The 25,626-nt window shown below is 30.9% G+C and overlaps 1 protein-coding gene across 2 annotated transcripts in view; it reads right to left on the bottom strand.

The window, feature by feature from the left end:
* Positions 1 to 25,626, bottom strand: part of LOC136988167 (pituitary tumor-transforming gene 1 protein-interacting protein-like) — a 42,760-nt gene that overhangs the window by 3,473 nt on the left and 13,661 nt on the right. Inside the window, exons 2-6 of one of the 2 annotated variants that reach the window (XM_067285996.1) lie at positions 20,267 to 20,319; positions 13,982 to 14,093; positions 13,728 to 13,899; positions 10,339 to 10,385; positions 10,239 to 10,259 (exon numbers count right to left, since the gene is read on the bottom strand). In XM_067285996.1, coding sequence (XP_067142097.1) covers positions 10,239 to 10,259; positions 10,339 to 10,385; positions 13,728 to 13,899; positions 13,982 to 14,093; positions 20,267 to 20,319 — 405 coding nt within the window. The remainder of the gene's footprint in view (positions 1 to 10,238; positions 10,260 to 10,338; positions 10,386 to 13,727; positions 13,900 to 13,981; positions 14,094 to 20,266; positions 20,320 to 25,626) is intronic. The other variant, XM_067285997.1, reaches the window with a different exon arrangement.

The raw sequence follows: 25,626 nt of genomic DNA on the forward strand, positions 1-25,626 counted from the left end.
TAGCCTTCTGTAGTGTGATGTATGTATTTCTATTCAATTGTAATGTGCCCAGGCTTTTGTGTAGTGTGTGTGGTATGACACCTGTAGAGGAGAGAACAACAGGTACAATAAGCACCCTATCCATCCTCCACAGATGCCTTATTTCCTGGGCGAGTTCTGTGTACTTGCTAATTTTTTCAGTGCATGCGTTTTGTATATTGTGAGTGTTTGGAATGGATATGTCTATAATGTATGTGATTTTATTGTGTTTGTCAATGAATGTGATGTCTGGTCTGTTGTGATAAATTGTTTTATCTGTGATTATGGCTCTGTCGTCGTACATTTTGTGCGTGTTGTTTTCCAATACTGTCTGTGGAATGTATTTGTAGTATGGTTCGTGGATGTCTGTGTCATTTGTGAGTGTTGCCATGTGTCATTTGTGAGTGTTGCATCTTTGAGTATGTGTTTTCTGTAGTTTTTAGTATTTATGACCTGATCCTGTATGGCGATCATGAATCCTTCCGTCTCCCCAAAGAGGCATCCCCGAGCTAACCAGCTGTTTGACGCAGTTTTGTCAACAAAATCCTGGGCCAGATCATAAGGATGCCTGCCATGGAGTGCCTTTCGAGCCCACGATTGCTTAATGGTGTGTATGCTTTTTATATGTTGTGTTGTGTCCATATGATGTGAGTGTAAGTTTAATGGTGTGTTATTTGAGTCTGCTAGAGTTACTGCTTTAGGTAATTGTGATGTTTCTTGTTTTTTTTTTTTGTAGAAAATCTCTCGCAGTGACTGTATTTGTTTGTAGTGAAGGTTAACTATGTCAATCAGGCCACGTCTGCCATCTTTACGTGGAAGGGTTAATCTTTCTGTGGCGGATTTAGGATGATGATGTTTATGCTTAGTAAGTGCTGTTCTTGTTTTCCTTTGGAGTTGCTCAAGATCTGTGTGAGTCCAATGTATAACTCCAAAAGAATATGTAAGTAGTGGAATGACATGTGTGTTTATTGCTTTAACTGTATGTTTTGCATTTAACTGTGTTCTGAGAATAGCATTTAACCTACTTTGGTATTCTTTAATTAATCTTTGCTTTATTTGTGTATGTTCTGTTAGTTTGGCCTGTTGGAATCCTAAATACTTGTAGAACTCGCCCTCTTCCATGGATTCAATAACGTCTCCATTTCCAAGTGCAAAATCTTCTTTCTTCAGGATTCCTTTTTCTATGTGAAGTGTTTTGCATTTATCTAGGCCAAATTCCATTTGTATGTCCTTGGTGTATGAATGTGTGATTTGTAAGAGTTGATGAAGTTGTTTTTGTGTGGATGCATAAAGTTTTATGTCATCCATGTACATGAGATGTGACAGTGTAAACTGTGTTGTTTTTTCATGACTGATATTGTGACCATATTGCATGTTGTTTAACATGTTGGATAATGGGTTCAGGGATAAGCAGAACCAGAGAGGACTCAAGGAATCTCCTTGAAAAATTCCTCGTCTAATAAAAATTTGGTTTGTTTGTATGGAAGTGTTACTAACCCTGAGATGTAGTGTTGTTCTCCAGTGCTGCATAGTGTTTTGAAAGAATGCAATGAGTGATGGATGTATTTTGTACATGTGTAGAATATGTAGCAGCCAACTGTGTGGAACACTGTCGAATGCTTTTCTGTAGTCTATATATGCCACGTGTATGTTTCTGTGTTGTTTGTGTGCTTGCTGTAGAATGACTGAATCTATGAGTAACTGTTCTTTGCATCCCCTGTGATTTCTACGACAACTTTTTTGTTGTTCCGTAAGAATGTCATGTTCTTCAACATGTTTGTATATTTTGTTTGCGATACAGGATGTCAATAATTTGTACAGTGTTGGAAGACATGTAATTGGTCTGTATTGTGTGGGGTCTGTGGTATTGTTGTTTTTAGGTTTCATGTAGGTGATGCCCTGAGTAAGAAAATTTGGCATGTCTTGTGGATTGATGATGATGTGTGTTAGGTTTTTAGCTAGTTCCTGGTGCAGTGATGTAAACTTTTTGTACCAGTTTATTATTATTATTATGTTGGGTTAAGTTAGATATACTCTGTTAACACCGGTGGCTGTGTACTATGCCGGACCAAAGTCAAGGCATAGTAACCAAAACAGAAATTAAAAAAGTGTATCAGTGTGTGTGTCTGTATTCAGGAATTTTCTCACAATATGACATGTATTCAATATAGTGGCCTTCTGTAGAGTGATATATGTGTTTTCTATTCAATTCTAATGTGCCTAGGCTTTTGTGTAGTGTGTGTGGTATGACACCTGTAGAGGAGAGAACAACAGGTACAATAAGCACCCTATCCATCCTCCACAGATGCCTTATTTCCTGGGCGAGTTCTGTGTACTTGCTAATTTTTTCAGTGCATGCGTTTTGTATATTGTGAGTGTTTGGAATGGATATGTCTATAATGTATGTGATTTTATTGTGTTTGTCAATGAGTGTGATGTCTGGTCTGTTGTGGTAAATTGTTTTATCTGTGATTATGGCTCTGTCGTAGTACATTTTGTGCGTGTTGTTTTCCAATACTGTCTGTGGAATGTATTTGTAGTATGGTTCATGGATGTCTACTAATTTGTGTTTCTTTGCAAGCTCTTGGTGTATTATATTTGCTACTTGGTTATGTCTGTGTAAATAATCTGTCTGTGCCAAGAGCTTGCAACCAGAGGTGATGTGTTGTATAGTTTCTGGCATGATGTGACATTTTCTGCATGTGTCATTTGTGAGTGTTGCATCTTTGAGTATGTGTTTTCTGTAGTTTTTAGTATTTATGACCTGATCCTGTATGGCAATCATGAATCCTTCCGTCTCCCCAAAGAGGCTTATTATTAAACAGACATCAACACCTGTGAGCAAATTTATTTTACATATAATTTCTTAGAATACATAAAAATGCGTGGTTTGTAATAAAGAATAAAGAAACATCATCTTATTTCATCAGTGCTATGGCAGACAATGAAATACAAGCATAAAAAACAACAACTGTGATAAAAATATATGAATAAAACTTGAAATTAACAGAATATGTAAAAGTTCACATCACACCTTTCACCATGTGACAACACCAGCGTGCCGCAACACACCGGTTGCAGAACACTGCTCTAGAGAGCTAGTGTTGTCTTTGAAACTCGACATCATGGAACAACTTTTATTTGATATATTGCGATTTCATAGCACTTATGTTGCTAATTTTGGCCTAACTAATATTTAGATCATGTTTCTTACACTGTTGGGATATTCCAATAACTGAATTCAGCAGAGGAAAAAAAGCTGCTACTTATCCTTCTCAAAAATTAATTTTATAATTTTTGAGAAGGATAAGTAATCTTACAACCATTATGAAATAAATCACATTCAAAACAAGACATCCCATAAAATCACAAGGCACAATGCTCCACGATTAGATGCATACTGCACATGCACACCAACTTTCAATTCATTTACATGTTCTATCTTCTGTATGAACTGTTTATCAACAATATTTAATGTTTGTTTTATGTTATTTAATTCACAACAAACTGGTATATAGCAGTATCTCAGGGACTATCTTATATGAAGACAGAATTCATTCTCTCCTTTTCTATTCCTATTCTTTAGAATATTTGAATATTATTATGAAAAATTATCTAAGGCATTAGCTTAATAGAAATTAAAAATTAGATTTCTTTTAAACTTAAAATCTATAAAAATAATAATAATTAAAATGATCATTTCAAATAATCAAAACCTGTCAGTACATTTAAACTTCATACCTTGTAATTCCATTTTATCTGTTGGATGAAAAACCCTCATAAGAAAATGATATTTAGTTGCAATCAATAGAATTTACTAAGTTATTTAGCTTATATTAAAAAATATTTATTTCCCATAAGATATAAATTCTGCAAACTTCTTTAAAATGTATGCATATCAACAAATTTTTGCATTGACATTTCCTGTTATAACATTAAAACAAAGCATTTTATACTGTTTACTGCTTATACTTTTAATTTTATAGTCTTCTATTCTAAGCTTGTGTTAAAAAAGAAGCTTATAACAGTAGCCAATTGTAGTGGTCCTTTGCTTATAATGGAACAAAACAAAGTAGCCTAACACATTATTTTATTAAACATGACAACTGAGATGACAATGAGATTTCAATTTTCTAACAATGAAATACTTAAAGCAATCCACAGACTGCTTAATAACATTTGCAAAGGATATTTCAAATAATGAAAACAAAATTATGGTATAATGTCCACTCTGTCTTATATCAAGATATATTTAATAGTTTTTATTACCCCTGGATATGATTATTAAATTGATAGAACTGATGTATATTTATTTTTAAAATCAAATTTTGAAGTTGAAGTTTATTAAAAGGAATACAGTTTGATCAAGTAAAGTAAATTTAGGAAATGCAATTCACTTAAGGCAACAGAGTGGTCAAAACAATTACTACTCAAAGGTAAAAAGGTTCTATTTCCAAAAACATTGAAAATCAAGTCACACGTCATCATGCCCAATTACTAACCTTTATCGATACTATCCAATACATAGTATAAAAAGCATTCTGTAATAATTACAGAATATTTTTCGTGAAGAATATTGGAAAATATTGATAAAGGATACTAATTAGGCATGACAACAAGTGTGAAACTTGATTTTCGATGTCTTTGGAGATGGAACCTTTTGCCTTTGGATGGAACAATCAAACACTCAACAACCTTGTTTTCAAATGTAATGCAAATGTAACAAGTTCTTATACAAATACCACTCCTAATGTTCAATGCTTATGTTATTTATAAATATAATTATGACAGAAAATACCAATGCATAAACTCACTACTATACAGAATAAGTATTTTATTCTACAATTAACTGACATTCTTTTGGTACTAATAAGTAATTGGAGTAATTTGTTTTAATACAAAATTTAGCATTTAAATTGAATATTTGATAAATTCTACATGACAATCTAACTCAGGGATGGCCAACAGTTTTTGCCCCCAGGCCAAACTGGAAAGAAAAATTTTTTCACAGGCCAAATGAAATATTAAAATTAAAGCATGTTAAATACAAATATGCTGATCTGGGTGGCAGGTCAGGTTTGTTCAAACAGAAGTTCCTGACACATGCACAATGTCATTTTACAATGCAAAGAAACGTACAAGCAAAGAAAAAAAAAAAAGGTCAACAGGCAGGCAGCGCTGTGCAACACACGTCAGCATAAACAGTGACATGGCGGAATGGCAGACGAGTTTCAGTGAGTGTGAGGTCTTTCATTCTTCAAATAGTGTAAATTTATAACAGACGAATACAAAAGTTGTAAATCTCTACAAAGGAACTTTTTTAAAAAATGAAGAAGTATCGCGAATCATCCATTCGACAAATTATTGGAAGTTAAGTAGCTAGTATTAAAAAATTAATCACAGGCTGCATAAACCCATTACATGGGCCACCTTGATCTAACTTTAAAAATAAATTTTTCTGGTACATAAAAATCAAATAGAATTCAATCTTTTTTCAGAATCTTTAGCAACAAAAGAAAAAGATTAATAAATATTCAATTTTATGAAAATATGTTTTATAATGTTGGTAAAGAACATTTAATAATTTTCATAATTCATATCAGTTGTCAAGAGAAGTGTGTGTGAGAAATATAAACTATTATTATTAATAATAAAATGTTAGTGCTTCTCTAGGCTTTTCACATAGGTGCTCTGCTCAGCTGATTTTAATGATCACCTGGCTAGTTAATTTGGAAAATTCATGTGTCAAACAAAGATACTTATAAACTGTAAAGCTTCATTCCCAATTGTGGAATAGTAGTGCATTAACCAAAAGCAGAAATATTTTCCATTTCTGTAACATAGAAAAAGAAATATATGTTCTTTCTTATCCTGTTCTAGTTTATTCTAACAGATGATTTTGTTAAATAAAATGTTGGACCTTAAAAGGTAGTTTCTTTCACCATTCTATACAATGTCTCTCAATTTCTTTTGCTTTTCCCTTGGTCTTTTAAAAAACTCCAAGTTCACCAAGATTGTGTCCTCCTCACTAAATCTGTCTAGCCATCTTCCATTTCTAACCTCTTCCTCCAATCCACTGATGAGACCCAGTACCCAACAGGACTTTGGCAGTGATGTACCTCACAAAGTTTCCACTTAAGGCAAACTTTATAGTAGGTAAAAGGTAAAAATCACTCTGTTTCAGTGTCCAAATAGGTTTAAACTCTACTAATAACCTCTGAAACTTTTGATCCAATCCTTACAGAAAAGATCCCAAAAAGTTAAAATTTTTTTTTAACTTCTATAATTATAAGCAGAAAAGGAAAATCAATTGCCAATAGAAAATGAGAACTATTGTGACATCTGTAGATCAATATGGCAGATAAAACAAAATGAAACATTGATGCTTACAAAGGAAATATACCATTCTATTAGAAAGAAATACATTCAGTCCTCATGATCACTCATACAATGGCTAAAATTAGTATATAAAAAATATGCAATTTTTTTCAATATACTAATATACAATTGGTCACATTCACATCATGGTATAATTATTAAATATTAAACATAATAATCTAATGGGCAATAAACAAACTGTATATAACAATAACTGGCAAGTTTATTTGTCGTAAACTATAACTTAGTTTAATACAAATTTTGGTTCATGTTGTTTTCAAAGCAACAAGAACCAAACTTTAGGTGAAGCTGTACAGTTTGATTAATCATGTTAATTCAATTTTTATAACAACATTAAAGTAAATTAATAATAAAAATAAAATCAATTTCACATGAAAATTACAGAACTCATCTCAGTATGATTTTTGGTTTCTTTAAATATGGTTGACTACCTGTGTTACCATTGAATCTGTTAATAAAATAATATAAATATTCAATTAAAATATTAAATGTTGAAGTTCAAAACACCTAAGTCCTAATGTTTTAGTGTATTACAGTATGTACAGTACATATAGTAACTGATTACAATATATACAGTATGTACTGCTGTACAGTACATACTGTATATATTGTAATCAGTTACTATACGTACAGTACTGTACTGTACATACTGTAATACACTAAAACATTAGGACTTAGGTGTTTTGAACTTCAACATTTAATATAATTTATATTGTAATCAATCACACACCCACACACACAATATTACATAGGCTTATGAGCAGTGTTTCAAAGTTTAATTATATTTGTACCCCATTATTTTTGTGTTTGATTTATGACAGTTCTGTTCTGGATTCTATCATACTTTGGGGACTACCTGTAATTTGCTATCAATGATACCATCATCCATCTTGAATTTCTGAAGTCATTTCAACAGCATCAATAGTTTATGTTAATCTGAACATGCTACACTTTCAAAAAAGGAATCAACACTTAAATAGGTTTTTTTATTTTGTTGCTGTTTTTTGAAATTCCCACTTGCACAATTTTTCCACAATGGGAATTAAGTTTTTATTTGACATTACCTGCTTACAAAAGAAAAATTTATTTTCTATAGTATAAAAAAAAATTCTCCACAAGTTGATTTAGGATCTGTCAGTATACAAATGAGTGATTTCTTCACATTATATTAATATAGAATACCAAGTTATTAAATTAATACAAAATAATTATAAAAACATCAAACTGACAACACAATCATTGATTACCTACAAAGATTTTGTAAAGGCATATGGTAAATTAAGTTCTACATAAACTCTTTCAAATGCACTTCAATATAAGTGCAAGACAGACAAAGCATGCATATTATTACAAACACAGAAAAAACAAAGTATTTATATATGAGAGATACAAGAATAAGTTTCACATACTATACTTTCATATTCAAGTTTTTTCTTCTTAGTGTTTATTATAAACAATCTTAGAAAAGAAAGAATTTACCAAAGTAAAAAAAAATTTCTGAGGAGACCAACTTAATACTGAAAAAGTACAAGTATATTAACATTCTCATAAATTCAGTAATTTTTTTAACTGAAAACATTTCTTTCTGAATGTATTATTATATAAAAGGCTGTCCAAAGTCTGGATCCATAAATAATTTACCTTATAAAAAAATCTCTATTCTAATTTTTATTTCTCAGTGCTATTTTTCATCTCTAAATTTATACAACATTCCTTTGTAAGAACAGCCTAAAATATCAATCTACTAAAGGAGGCAACAATATCAATGTGTGATAACATCAGTATAAATAACTTAAGGGTTCAATGATGATGCATTCAGTGCATTTGAAAGTGTTTGGAAGTTGAAGGCCATCAATTTGAGCATTTGCTGCAATTTCAAATATTTAAAAAATTGCAAAGCTTTTTTCTCAACGATACATAAAAAAATTTTTGGCCACTATATAATTATTTCAATACTTTAATAATTTTTAGCATTCTTTATCAAATACTGAAGAATAGGAAATAGTTAAAAAAACTTAAGGGAAAGGAAAATTTTTTGTACATTGTTTTATTTATCATAAAATTAAAAAAAAAAGCTTGTTTACAAAATTCTAATAATTTAAAAATTTTTGCTCTGATATTAATTTAAAAATTCTAACTTAGATTATACAATGATCTTACTACAACTTATTAAATTTTTTTTAATCATTCTAAAAATTCAAATTAAAAACATTTGATTTAAATTTTATTTTTGAATTTTCTAGTTAATAGTACATTAAATTTAAATTACAATAAAATTTTCATTTCAATTCCAGTTTATCATCATATTGTTGGAAATTAATACAATATTAGCCAATCATATGTAGTTTGCTAGTATTTATATCAACAGATGAAGCCACAGGCTGCTTTGAAAAATGTTTGTTTATTAAAATTAATGATTTCTATATCTTTAAGAACTACAGTGGAACCTTGCATAACAGGCAAAACAAACTGTAAAAAATGACTCACTTAATGAGCGAGCGTTTCACATAACGAATGACAAAGAGAGGGGAAGTCCCGGATTGTGCGCATGCTGCATAAGTCTGTGTTTAGCACTCATTCCGCTAGCACCTTAATATCGCTTGTGATCACACACTTTTCCAAACTCGTGTTCAGACATATTCCATATAAACAACAACAACCATATATAATAAACACATCAAACAATATGCCAAATTCTTGGGCTATGTAAAGGCTATAATTAGATATTAGGATAATTAATTTGACTAGAGATAGACAGTTATGCTGCAATCTCATATTAAATTTAATGACCAATTCCAAATTAAATTCTAGAAATGTCTAAATTAAAAATTATTTATAATTATTAAATATAACACAAGATGGCAGCATAACTGCCTACCTCTAGTCAAATTAATTAATTTCTAATATTTAATTATAGCCTTTACATAGTCCAAGAATTTGGCATATCGTTTGGCGTGTTTAACAGACATATTAGCTGTGATTCTTTTTGTTTTCTGCAAATCAAATTTGCATTTCAGATTGGTTCACTCTGTGCTAGAAAAAATGATGATGATTCATGCTCCTTAACAATGTATATTGTATAATTTTCTTTGAATAAACGTTATACATAAAATATTTGAGTATTTTTTTGGCATGGAATGCATTATCGTATTTTACATTAATTTATGTGGGAAAAGTTGTTTTGTTTAACGAGTGTTTCGCATTACGAGCAAGATTCTGGAACGAATTATGCTCATTAAGCAAGGTTCCACTGTATTTAAAACTATTAGAAGAGAAATTGGAAAAGTGATTGATCTCTGAACACACATATTTTACATCAAAAATATTAAAATTAGTTACAGATATTATATGCATGTTTTCACTATATAAACTGTTTTTCAAGTAATTAGTAAAGTTTTTCAGTATATTATGGAGAAAAAGTTTTGAACATTAATAAAATAATAAAAAACTATAAAACTTTAGATCATGTGCAAATATAACTGCTATGTGATCAAAAACTCACTGATGTGAAAATTTATCAACTATATAATTAAATAAGAATCTTATTTTTGCTTGACTCTTAAACTGTTTCAAAAGGAAAATGCTGACTTTTAAACAATGATTATACAAGTAATATAATTTGATTTTGAATAAAATCTGTATTTTTTGTTATACAGGTAAACAAAAGAATGAAAGTGCATTTACTAGAATAAATTTTCTCTATTATCATGCAGTTTCAAAGTTTAATTATGCACACATTGTTTACACATTTTCAATTTGTAAATAATCTGAGCATAATTAAATTAATAATTTATACATGCACAAGTTTTGGAAATTCTTACCTGATGCATCTAATAATAGACCTAGTTACAAATTTAAATAAATTTAGTTTTTAAATTTAAAACTCAGATTTCATACGTACAAAATAAAAAAAATTCTCACCATATTTACGTCTTATTTCATCTGTTTTTGCTTGTCGTTCTTTTTTCCTTTAAAAAAAAAATACATAATTACTATTCTAAACAATTGGAAACATTTTATGTTTAATAAATTTTTATATGATTAATATAAATGCAACCTTTTTTTCCCTTTCTTACAAAAATACATGGCTGTACAGTAAAACTAATAAAAAAAATTTCAGCTTATGATTCATTGTACTTGATGTTATAAATTGCTAACAAATCAAAAATAAATAAAAACTAATGCAATAAATAAAAATATATTTTGCATTCTGTAAGAAATAATAATTTTGAAGCATTGTTACAAGTGAAACACACTTTACATATTTTAAATCTAAAAAGTATTTATATAGTTTGGCAAAATTAATTATAAATATGTTATAATTAGTTGGTGATTATAGGCCATGGGTATAATAGTCACCCCCAATCGGTGCAATGAGTAACTGCAGATGGTTATATCCAAAATTAAATATGTCTGGAAGCAAAGAGTCAAATAGAAGTCCAAATAGTGTAACTGGTGACACATCTGCATGGTAAGCAGGAGTTGCAGGTTTGAGTCCCACTCCAGGCCATAATTATAATTAAATATTAATTTAATTAAAATTATTAAATTTAATAAGACATGGTGCCTAATGCCTATCCCACGTGCGTGAGAAAAAAGAAGATGGCTGCAGAACAAGTGTTGGGCTATCAACAGAGAAATAAAAAACATATTTAGAGAGACGACAAGATCTGGATATTCTTAGATATATGGCAAGAAAAAGTATTTATTTCTAACCAAAACTTCCATTTTGTTTGTTGGTGTTTGTGACTTACTGTGTAGTTATGTCAGTTTTATCATTGCGTGCAATAGCTGGGTTCTTCTCAAGCAGATTGCTTGTGTGAACAGCTCGATGTTTGACTGGCAACAGTTACAATCGAGGTCAAAGTGAGTCGTGGATTGTGTGCAAATGCAGTATTAGGCTTCATTGCTTCCATACTCTTTTTTGATATTGCATCCAAGCCATATCCAAGATATGGCCAGTTAGGGGTTTTATATATATAACCAAACAAAATAAAAAAGTACTGAAAACACAAGAATGAGGCAAGAAAAGCTTTTAAAGTAGGAACAAGAGACAACTTGAGCACAATGCAATGAGTGCATTTTTCACTGTATGCATAGTTCTAATGTACAAGCATCCTTCAAACTCTGATCAAATCTTTCCAATTTAGCATTTGAATTCTGGAATGTTCAAATAAGTACAAGGTATCACTTTATTTATGAAATGTGTTTTAGTTACTTTAAAAGATATTAATTCATTGCAAATCATACAACAGCTCACTTACTAGTTATAATTATTTGTTTTGAATTAATTTAATTCTTCATTTAAATATACTGTATTTATATTCAATTTGACAAAATTATCAATTTATGTTATGCTTAAAGGAATAAACTTTAAAAAAGAATTCTCTTATTAAACCAAAAAATGATGCTCATGTATTTTTATTTAAAAAAGAGCAACTTTTCCTAATTAAGAGTAAACAATAAAAAATCTTTTTATTCTTAAATTGTATTCATTTTTTACTGATTATTTAGAGAAAGGAGTCACTGCAGATAATAGATAATGCTAGAGTAATAATTTGGAGTAATTTATTTGCTAGCACTAGAAAACTCAGCTCAAGTTTTAGTACTAGCAAATAAATTACTCCAAATTATATAATAAAATCAGTTGATTAAGCCAAAAATGTGTAAAATAATTATCAATGACCAACTATTTAAAACATTTTAATTGCATTAAGTCAATATACTGCTCTTTAATTACAAGGATCCAAACCAATAACCAAATCAACATGCCACAGTAAATATATGTTGTCAGATATAACAAATATCTAAAATAATTAACTTCTACAATAATGTTATTTCCTAAGACAGTGATCAAGTATCAGTAACTGAGTAAGTCTTAAATAAGAGTTAACTGCTTATCAATATTATAAACTTTTAGGTAATCACTGCCCTGGATTCAATTTTCAGACTGTTTGATATAATGATAATTGGAAAACTGTCCAAATATTAATTCAAACCTATTTTAATTGTTTTTGTGTTGATTTTAGAGAATTACAAATATCATCAAGTTTAATCTGCCTTTTAAATGGTCTGGTTGTGGAGGTTGGTTTAATGGAAAAAGCATAACATCTAATGTCAAATTCTTATTTTTACAACAATATTTTTTGAAAGTGGAAAGTATATATGTGTTCTTTGCTGGTAGAATTATTCTGTGCATTTTGTAGTCATGATTACTTCATTTATGAACAAGATTATCAAAGTTATTCATTGGATCAAACAGATAAAGATCTATGGGATAAAATATGGTATTAAGCAACACAACAAAATCTATACAATGGCAACTGTTGTTCAAAGTGATTTGTGATTTTAATAAACCATACACAATATGAATATCTATATTTCTTATTCTGGTCAAAACATATTTAAAATTGATTATTTTCGTGATAAATGGGTATTCCTCAGTTCTCTCAATATAGCTCTGAAATGCATTTTAACCAAGAATTTTAACTAAAATTATCCTTTAATTCCCAGATTGTTATTGACATTATGTTCGTGCAAAAAAAAAGTTATGAGAATGAATTTAACCTAATTTTTTTCAGTTCAAAATAATACATTTTCATTACTTAAAAGATTGATTCATTTATATAAATCAATCTTTCAAATAACGAATGATCAATGTAAAGAATTTTTCTGATCCTTAAGAATACAAGACTTGTTTCTAGATGCCCAAATTAACTATAAATAGGCCTCATGTAAATATTTTTATATTGATTATTGTTTTTAATAATTCTTGGCTATATTATTTCTTACTGTAATAAAATACAAAGTCAGCTAGTTGTATATTATTGTGACATCGTCACAATGCTAGGTTGCAATTTTTAATCATATTTTAATTTTAAAAAGTCAAGTGACTTCTGGTCCAGACTGGAAATTCACTTATACTTAATCAAGGCTTTCAACCCCTAAGCTTTCCCATAGATGAAAGCTGGTCTCAACTTTCATCTATGTAACTCCATTCTCAAGATTAAGGAAGGATGGATGGACAGATGGATAATAGTGGAAATTTATAGGTATGCAATTTGTAAAATTGCAGCCCAATAATGCATACATTTACATGAAATAAAATTTAAAGTAAATATATTTCAAAACAAACTGCAAATGTTTTTTTCAATTGTATAAATACTTGTTCAAAACAAATTTTATATCATATTTTTCTTTTATTTATAAATAAAATAGGGATAGGTTAGTTTCATTTTCTATATAAATACTTGAATAAGAATTTAAAGAAATATCTAGAGAAAACATATATTCTGTGTAATTAAATATACCTTTCTTGTGCCCGAGCTTTTCGTTCTTCACGTTCCTTTTCCCATTTTGCTTGTTGTCTTGCCCATTTATCTCTTCCTTGTTTTCGACAACAGCAGTAACAACAAACAATAATTCCAATAATTAAAACCCCACCGATGACACTCATTGTTATTATCAAAGTCTGAAAGTTAACTATAAACAAAATAATATATAAAAGATTTATGAAATAAATAAAAATCTTTTCTAAATTAAATAATAATATAATAAATTTTACCCAAGCATGTTCCCCAGGCAATATCTCCCATTGAGCCACATTCATCATTTCTAGGAACAAGGTGTTTATATGGATAAACACTACACTTTTTTGTTTTTCGGCAAAAATAACACTGAAATAATTAAAAATAAGTCATTTTTCTGTTTGATGTTTTTAAATGTATTTTTTGTTAGTTATGGTAACTGGTAAAGTTAAAGGTAACTTTTAATTTTAAATTAAAAGTCACCTTTTTTATGGCAGCTCCACACATTAGATATTCATCAAATACTGAGCAAGCATTAGGCCAATACCAAGTAATGAGGATGATTTACTTGTGACTAATATTTAATATTCACCATTTCCCACTCCTTGTCAATATATTGTGCCAAATCAAAGGAAACAAACAGACAATTATTTGGTAAGTGGCAAATACCAAATGTGTGAAACCAGCTTTCTATAAAAAAATATATATATATATATTTTTTGCACACAGTGTTTCTATATCAATAACAACAATGTAAACCTATATTTGTATATATAAACACTAAATTTTATAGAAATAATACACATTAATAATACAAAAATAATACAGATTAATAATAATTCTGGCTTATATGAGAAATAAATTTTATTTTTGGAAAATAAACAGATATATTTTTTAATAATTGATACAATATATGATTGCTACTGCTTATTACTTTTGGTTTTTATTGATGCTTCTGAAAGAAATGTCAAACTTTTTAACATGCATTGTAAGTTCTTTTAAATGGAATATATAAAAATCAAGACAGACAACAAAAAAATATCTATTATGAATTTTGCTAAAGGTTTTTAACCCAAATATTGTAAATGGCATTAAAGTTTGTATCAAACATTAGTTAAAAACTGAGATATAGTTTTATCTATAAATCATTTAATGAATATGATTTATACAATTTAATCAGTTATTCTGTAACTAAACATGCAGATAAAATTTAACAAACACCGACTGAATTCAAAAAGAAAATTAATTTCTTTTTGTTTTATTTTAGAATCAATAAATACATTTTATATATGAAAATCATAAATGCTTTATTTTTTTGTATATTTCATGAATTTTTTGGACATATAATAAATAGTTAATACTCAAATACAGATATACTTTGCCTTACGTCTGTAATTGGTTCCAGGAGAGGTGACGTGAGTCGAATTTACTTGTCACTAGGCTAAACCACAAATTACCATTCCCAGTTCTGTATTTTATTTATAAATGCATTTTTAATAATATATGGTTAATAAGAGTCTGTTTTAAGCTTACAAACAAATTACTTTTTTTCTGTACTATATTAAAAACTAAAATTTATCTAAATTTACAAATAGATGTACTGTACAGTACATGCTTACAATTTGGCGACATTGCAGACTCTTTATTTGGGAATGTGGTTTGCTCTAAGACATTATAAAATAAAATGAATTTGAAGGTTAAATAACAAATACAGTTATTAAAATTATTTTGCGATAGTAGAAAATAAACTAATTTATGTTAAATTTAACAATATTTAGTGGCGCTAACAACGATGCCAAATGGTAAATATTGGAATTACCGTGGAAAACGCCAATAATGAGCACTTAAAGACCGCTAATTAAGACAACAACACAGAAACACAGATGTTTTCATGTTTCGTTCCCTAGGATTTATGATGATTATATTAACATTTACTGTAAATGTACATATTTTAATATGATTCTATGTGCTTTTAATGCTTTTCTAGTGATATTACGACTTCAATATTTGTGGTGGACGAATGTAAAGTTGAATAAAATGACTTAAACTTGATTTTTATTATTATTGTTTGTCAAAAAAGTACATGACTTTTTTGACAAACAACATATAATCGAGAACGACGTAACTCGAGGTATACCTGTATTATATACAGATAATATCCAGATAAGAAAATTACATCATAGCTATATTCAGCAAATGTTTATCTATATCAGTTACAAAATATTTAGTCTAAAAAATTCCATAAAAGATACATTCACTGTTTAACAAAAAGCAATAACAGATTACACAAACACACATATACAGGGAAGTACAAAAGTAGGTATACAGTTGAGAATCTGAGAAATACAAATGTTTGGTGTTTATTATTATTATTATCTTTTATTAGTTCATATTTCTTATTTGTGATTCAATTTGTACATAAAAATAAATGTTTTATCTTCTTTTGAAATTAATTTTTTCTAGGTTTACAAGTTCAATAATATATTTTTAGATTGCTTCATAACAAAAAGTTCTTTTAAGCAGAAAAGTTTCACTGTATAAAAAACAAGAAAACTTCCTTGTGGTGAGGTCCCAGATGAAGTCCAAAATCGTTTAAATTATAATGACAGATTATATGAGAGAGAGAGAGAGAGAGAGAGAAAAAGAAAACCGTTTTTCTAAACAAGTTCCAGGACAACTCCAAGACATGTTAAAGGATCTGTCAATGTCAAACCAAGAGATGGAACTCTGACACAAATGCTCATATACAATCAAAATAGATTAAGAAGTTGTGAAAAGGAAGAAGATTCAACAGTCAAAGAGATATTGTGCTGGATCATTCAAATTCTGAAATGTCATAATAAAGGAAATAAAGGACTAAGTTACAAGCATAGAGGCCTAGGTTTCATCAACATCTCCCGGTCAGAGTCGAGAGACTGTCAGATAGACTATCCTGAACAGACCTTTCCCATGAAACAAATGGCTCTCAGACCTCACCAGGAGGAGGAGGAGAGACCAATTGGAGAACGAACTAAGGAAATTTGGACCAATCAAAAGGTTGAATTCAGGGAAGGAATACTATAAAAACCCTGAATCTCAAAGTCATAAGAGGAATTCTCCTCCAATATTTAGCGTGATAAATCTGTGTCGCCTCTACTCAGTATAATCCCAATGCATCCGACGCTCTCCAACATCAGCAGATACAGTCTTCCTCTGGATTAAGCCCAAAGTCATGCTCATTAAATTGTGTTGTGATGCAATCGACCACATAAGATGCCATTGCATCTTTGTCAATCATCCACATCCGCCCAACAAATCCTTCTCGTCCACCCTGGGGCTGATAGACCAAAACTCTCACCACTTCAAAAAGAACACAGAGATTTGGGAATTGTCTAATATCAATGTAAGTATGAATTCAACAAAATAAATGGCTTTTTAACTTTGTAAGACACTTGTCATCATTTGTCTCCTCCCCACAAACAGCATGTTCATAATTGATATAGAATCATTAAAAAAGGATGGAATCAGTGATTTTCCCAAGTGAAATGTAAAGTAACTGCTTTAAAAATAGCATTATTTCTATCTTGGAATATTCTTTCCCAACATATATAACATTCTCTAATATGATTGTGTATAGGTTAGACAAAAGATAACTATCAGTTCATCTCTAGAAGACAAGGGAAAGTGTCATCCAGAAGTGTGTTTGGAGAGAAGTAATGATCTACATGTAAATAAATGTTTAGCCAATCTAGGACCAGCTTGTCACAGACAGTCTCTTGAAGATGAGTGTGTCTATGTCATACCAGAATACAGTCCTAAGACTGTAGGGCAAATGACTGGACACTTCCCACTGTAGCTGAGTCAATGTGGCAACTGTCAGATGCATAGTATGGAGCTCCATGTTATTGTGTAAGAACTGGATGCCTTTGGTAATTTTCCACATCTTTTTCTGCAAATGGAAATGTGCACCTTTTCCTGCAGAGAACTGTAATACTGGTCAGGTGCCAGTTGGCCAGTATGAGCTCCTTTCACTCATCACAGCAGGTCCATATGAGCATAGGGAAGGTTAGTAATCATCTCTCTGCCTTCAGAAAATTTGCTGTACCAATCAAAGACACTAGTATGATAGGATCAATTCATCAAACTGTGCTGAGAGAGTAATGATTGTCAGCTGGTTTGACTTTTTCATTGATGAGAAATTTGATGATACACTGCCGTTTGTGAAAATTGCAACACTCAGAAATAATGGAACTAGGAAAATACACTCTACAGATCACATGGCAGAAGGTATGAATCATTACGTTTTCAGCACTCAACAGGCAATATAGGAAGTGAAGTCACGTGCACCAACAAGAGCCCCTACACATCATGGCAAGGATACAAAAAGGCTCTGGATCTCTTCATGGGATAGGGGATGCCGGGCTGCTTGAATGCAAGTCCACAATTCATTGATGATGACTGGTGTAGGCACCTGGCAGACCAGCCTCAGGCAAGCATGTTCCACACATGTTCAATAGGAAACTTATTAGGTAAACATGCAGACCATGGAAGGAGCAGTATTTGCTGTTCACAGAAGACTGCTTGCACAGTCTGCATGAGGCAGGCATTTTCCTGCTGAAATATTGTGTCAGGTGCCCACCAGTGACCAAGTGGATAATGCCACTGAACACTGATAGTTGGCCACAGATTTGTACCTTATCAACAGACTGGCCATGTGGAGTTTTCCAGGTTTTCTTCTAACACCTAAATAGCAGCCAGTTTTCCATAAAAAGTCCTCCTGGGAGGCATCCCCTTGGCAGATTGCCCACATGTTACATTGCTATATACAAATAATCTAATTCAATCATGCCAGGACTATGTTGCAGGAAGGGTACTACCTCTGCCAGTACAGTGTCCCTTATGTATCTGGGAAGTGAGAGAGATCTCTAAATTCACAGCAGGTGACATTGCAAATGGTACCCAATGGCACTTCAAACCACGACACTGAGCATTGGGCCAATATGATGCTACCAAGTGCCAGGTGGTTCACCACAAAGTCATCTAACATATATGTAACCATCATGATTTAACAAGCTGAAGCAAAACTCATCAGAAAAGATGACCTGTTGCCATTCTGCATGCCAATGTCTGTATTTGATGCCCCACTGCAACAGGATGCACAATTGGTTTAGGGTCAGTAGTAGTTGCAACAATGGTCAATGAGCAGAATTTTTTAGGGACACCATCACAAGTGGACTGACATGGCCACCAAAGCCGGCAGACATCTTTGCCACCAAACGACTGTGGTGCAGCCTACAAACTTTCGTCAAGAAAACAAAAGAGCTAAAACCGAACTATCTCAAAAAACAGCAACAGACACTGAATAACAACAGTCCAATCCACCAAACATTGGAAAGCAAAACAGATGAATATAGCAAGGATGGTTCCTGAACGTATATGCTTTGAACATATAACTTTCCCCTGCTTTACATTAATCGCTTGATATTGCCTTATATAAATTGTAAACCTTAACCCTGTATACTGTATATATTGTCACGCCATTTAGTTTATATGGATCTCCGTAATTGTTTATGCTATTATTGTATGATGTAACTGTATTTTGTCTCATTTTGTATGTTGCAGTGTTGCCGCCACCCATGGAACCCATGGGTCACTTCCTTCCTCTTTCCTATCTATCTAACTTCCTCTTGCTGCTTATCACCTTACCTTCAAACCTTCTTTCCGTTTCCTATCTAAATGGGCCTAAGTCAGTCAGCTAAACGACTGACAGCTCTCTCTCACCCTCTTTTACAAATACAAATGGTCAATGAGCAGACAATCCTCTTTGCCAAAAACAGCAAACATGGCTGGTGGACACCCTGTGGCTAGTAATAGTGCTCCACTGCCGTGCTAAAACAGTGCGCAATCTGTGATGGCCATGCATTAGGGGTTCTATCCTCCCTTTCAGTTCCACAATGTTGATGAATATGACCCTCAGCTGTCCACTGACACTACATGAGCATGACCATACTGACACATGGCTATCTGGAGGTTGGATAATCCAGCTTCTTGCATCTCAATAATTTTGTTGCACTCAAAATCCATTAATTAGTCATAATTTTCTCTCAGCAGCAGAGCACAAAATGACACAAGAAACCCATGTGCAATCTGAAAGTTCACCTGTCACTGCTTGTAGCCTCTGGCGAGCCATTATTTATATCCAAGGATGTACTGGCACTACTGTACAATGATGACATCATAGGTATAATCATTTGCATATTTCAACATGGACTACTCATCCTGTAAGTTTCATACTCACAGTTCTGCTTCTATACTATGGCTACAATGTCAACACCACATCCTGTCATCTGTCCACCCTACCAGGAATGGATTCATCACATTCCATTTTAATTTCCAATCTCTCAATACTAGGTGACAAACAAAAAATTGAAAAAAAAAATAAATAAAATAAATTCTAAATCAATCTTAAACGACGTATGCATGTACTGTACACACACACACACACACACACACACACACACACACACACAAAAACAATTTAAGAAAAGTAATTTTCAAATTACCTGTGAACCTCTTGATATGCATTCGTCACATGTAATATTACTTCCATCACAAACTGAAAAATATATACATGTTAAACATATTTTTGATATATGATTTTAAAAATAATTTTCTTATATACTTGGATCTATAAATTTTTACTATACATAAATTTAAGAGGGAGAAAAAAAAATCAGTATGAAGATTTTCTATTTAAGTTTAGAATTTTTTGATTAGAAAAAATTGTAAAACAAATTATCATAATTAATTTTTACATTTAATCTGAAATACAGTAGAGCATTGATTATCTGACCCCCGATCAACTGTCACATCAGTTAACTGACCACATTCTGGTTGGCAAATTCAATTGTCCACTAGTGATGTGGCCACAATATTTGGCTATGTCTTGGCTACTTTAATATTATTTTTGTTAAATTTTTGCGTGTTTTAGTTGGCAACACTGGCTCGACCATGAAAAGGAGGCCAGTATTTAAACAAGGCTTAATTTTCTATTTTCTTTAATTTTGTATTTATTTTGTGCAAAATAAAGAAATAATTTTTAACGATACAATAGTGACAATTAATATTTTAAAATTTTGTTAGGCTTAACATCGATGAAAATTCAACGCAAAGTAGGTTAATAGCAATATACTAATATAGTATTTTTTCATACTTTTCGGTTATCCGTTTTTTCAGTTATCCAACCAAGCTCAGTCCCCAATTGAGTCAGATAATCGATGCTCTACTGTATAATTAATATAGAATTGTAAATAATACTACAGAACAAAATAATTTTGTGATAATAACAATTTACCATTCAACTAAATCATTTCTGATGAAATTTATGCACTAGATTATAATGAATATTAAATATTTATTTTAAAAAATAAGTCTAAATTCTATTAATTTTGATAAAAATTCTCAAATATCAGTTAAAACAAATTATAAAATGAATTTATCATAATGTATCTCAATTTTGTGTGATTAAATTTATTCAAAGTTCAAATCATAAAAATTATAATGTTGATTATCAGCAAATAAACACTGGCCTGATTTATCAATTAAATATTATCATCAAATAATATATCAATAAAAACACTCATTTTCCCCCTCCTTTCAAAGTCGAATATATTTTCCTTAGGAAAATTTGAATAATAAACAATAAAGCATTTAAATATATTAAATTTTATTATGTAAATAATTGAATAATATACTTAAGTAAAATGAAATCTAAAAACTTAAGTTTTAAAAACTATTCTTAAACTGATATTTTATAACAAGATATTGTTGCAGCTTCTACAGGGTGATTGCTTGGGACTGAATGCTTCTTTTTATACAACATACCTTGGTCAATGACAAATAGGAATGTCTCAAAGAAGATACTACTAGCATACACACATTCACCCAATACTCTATACCAGTGTTTTTCAACCTTTTTTATCTCACAGCACATTTGAACTTATAATTAAATTTCCTTGGCACAAATTTCCATGAAAAAAATCATGTGATTTAAAGTTGTTTGTAAACATTCTATTGCTATATTACTTGCCACTTAACCTAATTCTTTTTGTCTATATTTATTGTGAATTAAATAAAACAGTATTATTGTTTCTTAAAATAGCAGCAGGTTACAATAAGTTATTTAAATTAATAATATTCATTTACATCAGAAAAGCAATTAACATTAAGTCTTAAGTTGCATTTAAAAGTGGCATGATAACTGCCATTAGAAACTTGCCCAATGTCCTGCTCTTTCTAAGTTAAAACAATTTGAAATATGGGCAATTATATATACATTTTTGATTTAAAAAAAATTTCATTTTAAATGAAATAACCTGTTGTTATTCACATATAATTTTGCCTACGAATATATATTGTTTACTACATTATGTATACGTTTATTCATTATATCAATGAAAAACTTATATAATCAATTTAAAGAGGTTTTAATTTTGACATATACACTTATCGTTCTTTGGGCTTCTTTCCAAAATTGTGTTTATTTAATAATCTTCAAAAATTTTTGCAGTACACCAGTTGAAAAATCACTGCTCTATAGTCAAACTTTGGTTTTTAAATGACTCACTTTTCGAACAGATCAGTTCACAAACACAATTTCAAACTCATATCTGTCTAGGTTGTCATACGATACCTCGGTTGCCAAACAAGCAACTCAGCAAGAGCAGATCACAAATTAGACAGACACAGATGGTCAATTCCTTATACTTCCTATGTTAAAGAAAGTCAATTGCTCGACCAATCAACAACAGGACTATTGATCCAGAAGTTAATGGTGCAGCGATTGCCTCACATCATTAGACAACACGATACAAATCATCAATGATATTGCTATTTAAATTACATTTCAATGTACATATGGAAAAGATATTACTTTCATTTTTTGGCATATGCTGCAGTTGAATTTAAATCAAATTAATTAATAAAAATTGCATTAATTGACATTTACACAATATAAATGGCATCCAAGAATGTGTCTTTAAAGGTGCTTAAGTCAAATTAAATATTAAAAAGATGTACAGTATTATATTAGGCCTATACAGCAGCACCTGTAAACTATGAAAAAGAGGGACACAAGCTATAAAAAAAGGGCATTGTACAGTACATTATGTGAGGAGCTTCAAACTCTACAATTCAACATCAGATCAGTGCTCCCACAAGGTGGTGCTGGTTGCACTCGGGGCTAACTTGGCCTTGAAAATAAGGAATGGGATTTTGGTCAACATACAATGAAGTTGCATGTGTCAACAGACAAATATCATTCATAAGTTTCTTTTATATTTGCAGAATATGCTAGAAGTCACAAATTTCTCTGTTGCTGGACCCCCTTGGGGATTAGGAAAAGAGACAACTGAGATAAAAAGGGGAGCATGTGCCCCAATGTACAAGCACCCCTAGGCCTATGTACAATATTTATTACATTGCATCTGTAGGCATTTTTAGCATGAAATACAGTTTAAAAAATAAAAAGTTAAAAAAAAGACTATTTTGGGGACAGGAATGGATTAATCCATTATATATTGTTTCTTATTGGAAAATTTATTTTGGTTTTAGAACAACTTTTAGGAACAAATTATGTTTGAAAACAGAGGTTTGACTGTATTAGTAAATGTGCAATAATGTAGCATCACATTTGTAGTGCTGCCCAGTTGGCAGGGTTGTATATTTTTCCAAGTAATCCATGTCAACTGCTTTATCATGAAATAAAGAATCTTTCTGTTCATGTTTCATACTCGTCTTTTCATTTTATATGGACATATTCCACATAATAAGTATTCAGTACAGATGAAGTACCCTAAATCAGGGGTGAGCAACCTTTTTAATCAACGGGCCAATTTAAATTCTAAAAATTTTTGGCGGGCCGCACATAAAGTAACACTTATTAATAATTTACAAAACTTTATTTATAATAAACATTAGAATAAAAAAACATAAAATTTAAAAAAAGTAAAGATTTCATATACAAATTTTAATGCAAAATAAAAACAAACAATAAAAGAACAGAAAAACGAATTTACTTGAAATTTTTAATGAGAAATTTGGCACTGTTTTTTTGATACAAGCTGATCAATATCAGCCGGAATTGATGAGGTAGCTACACGTACACAGCTTTCTAATCGTGCATCACTCAGTCTTGATCGGTGGTCATTTTTGATTAATTTCATGGTTGAAAATAATTGTTCGCAAACATACGTACTTCCGAACAGAGACATCATTTGCTTTGCATTTTTCGTCAAAAGCAGAAATTTCTCAGGGCTCATATAAGATTTATAAAAATTTTCGATGTTTACTGAGAAAAATACATTTTTTAAATCGGTATTATTCTGCATGTCAATCACTTCCATTTGAAAGTCTTCGGGAATTCTTTCCTCGCCATTTAATATCCACATCGATATTAAATGGCGAGGAAAACATTTTCGTGGAAACCGCTGTCTTCTCAGCTTTGAACATTTGGAATCGTAATTGAAATTCGTTGATTAAAATGTCTATATATTGTGTGTATTTTTGAGAAGTAGTAACGTTTTCTTTTTCTAAATGTGGAAAGTGAGACACATTATTCTGCAAAAGATGCTGTTTCCACAATTTTAATTTGCGCTCAAAGCCCTGAATTTTATCATACAAATTGTGAATAAACTGTCCTTTGCCTTGAAGTTCCACATTAAGATCATTGAGATGCTGAGTCATGTCGATAAGAAACCCAAAATCGCACATCCATTCTTTATTACCAAAATGAGGAAAGGCATATCCCTTCATATCCAAGAACAATTGTATTTCGCTTTTTAAGTTGTATACTCTTTTTAGCATTGCACCTCTATTAAGCCAACGTACTTCGGTATTAAAAACCACGTCGCCATATTCAGTTTATAAATCTTTCAGGAATTCTTTAAATTCACGGTGATTTAACGCACGCGACTTTATAAAATTGATTAGTTTAATTATTGGTACTGTGACATTTGGCAAACTCAATCTTTTCGCACACAAATTTTCCTGGTGAATTATGCAGTGGTTAACGAATATTTCCCTTCCTGCGACCCTCTTAATGTCTTGAAATAGCCTTCCCGATACTCCTACCTCCATGCTTGACATTGCTCGTGCTCCATCTGTCGATATACCAATAATCTTTTCTAATGAAATTGAAAAATTTTCCAACACAGAATTTAGTTCATCATACAGGTTTTTGCCGATTGTAGTCCCTTGCATTGGAATCAGTGAACACAATTCTTCGGTAATATTAAATTTGGTGTCAATACCACGTAAAAATATAGCCAGTTGTGCTGTATCGCTAATATCGCAACTCTCATCAAGTGCCAAAGAACAGTATTCGAATTTTGCAATGCGTTCACGAAGCATTGTTGCTATGTTTTCAGACAAGTCTTCAATTCTCCTTGCAATGGTGAATCTTGATAAACTAATGTTTGAAATAATATTTATTTTACCAGGAAATAAACCATTCATTTTACCATTATTTTATCATCTCTCCATCCACAAAGGGTTTCATTTTTTTTTGCCAGTATTTGACTGACAACAAAATTAGCCTTTACTGCCGTATTTGATAAAATAGCTTGATTTTTAAAAATAGCCTGTTGGTTTCCCAAGTTTTTCTCCATTTGATTAAACTTATCTATCCGGAGTTGTCCTGTTAAGTTTTTATATTGTTGTTCATGTTTTGTATCGTAATGCCTTTTTATGTTATATTCTTTTAATATCGACACAGTCTCTGAGCATATTAAGCATACAGCTTTATCTTTGATGAAAGTGAAAAAAATAATCAAATTTCCACTTTTCTTGGAAATGCCTGTGCTCATCCACAACCTTCCATTTTTTTGTTTGCTTTTCCGACATGCTATTATGGATTAAAAATTTG

The sequence above is a fragment of the Centruroides vittatus genome, unplaced genomic scaffold (genome assembly GCF_030686945.1).
Source record: "Centruroides vittatus isolate TY-2023 unplaced genomic scaffold, ASM3068694v2 scaffold_324, whole genome shotgun sequence".
Lineage (NCBI taxonomy): Eukaryota > Metazoa > Arthropoda > Arachnida > Scorpiones > Buthidae > Centruroides > Centruroides vittatus.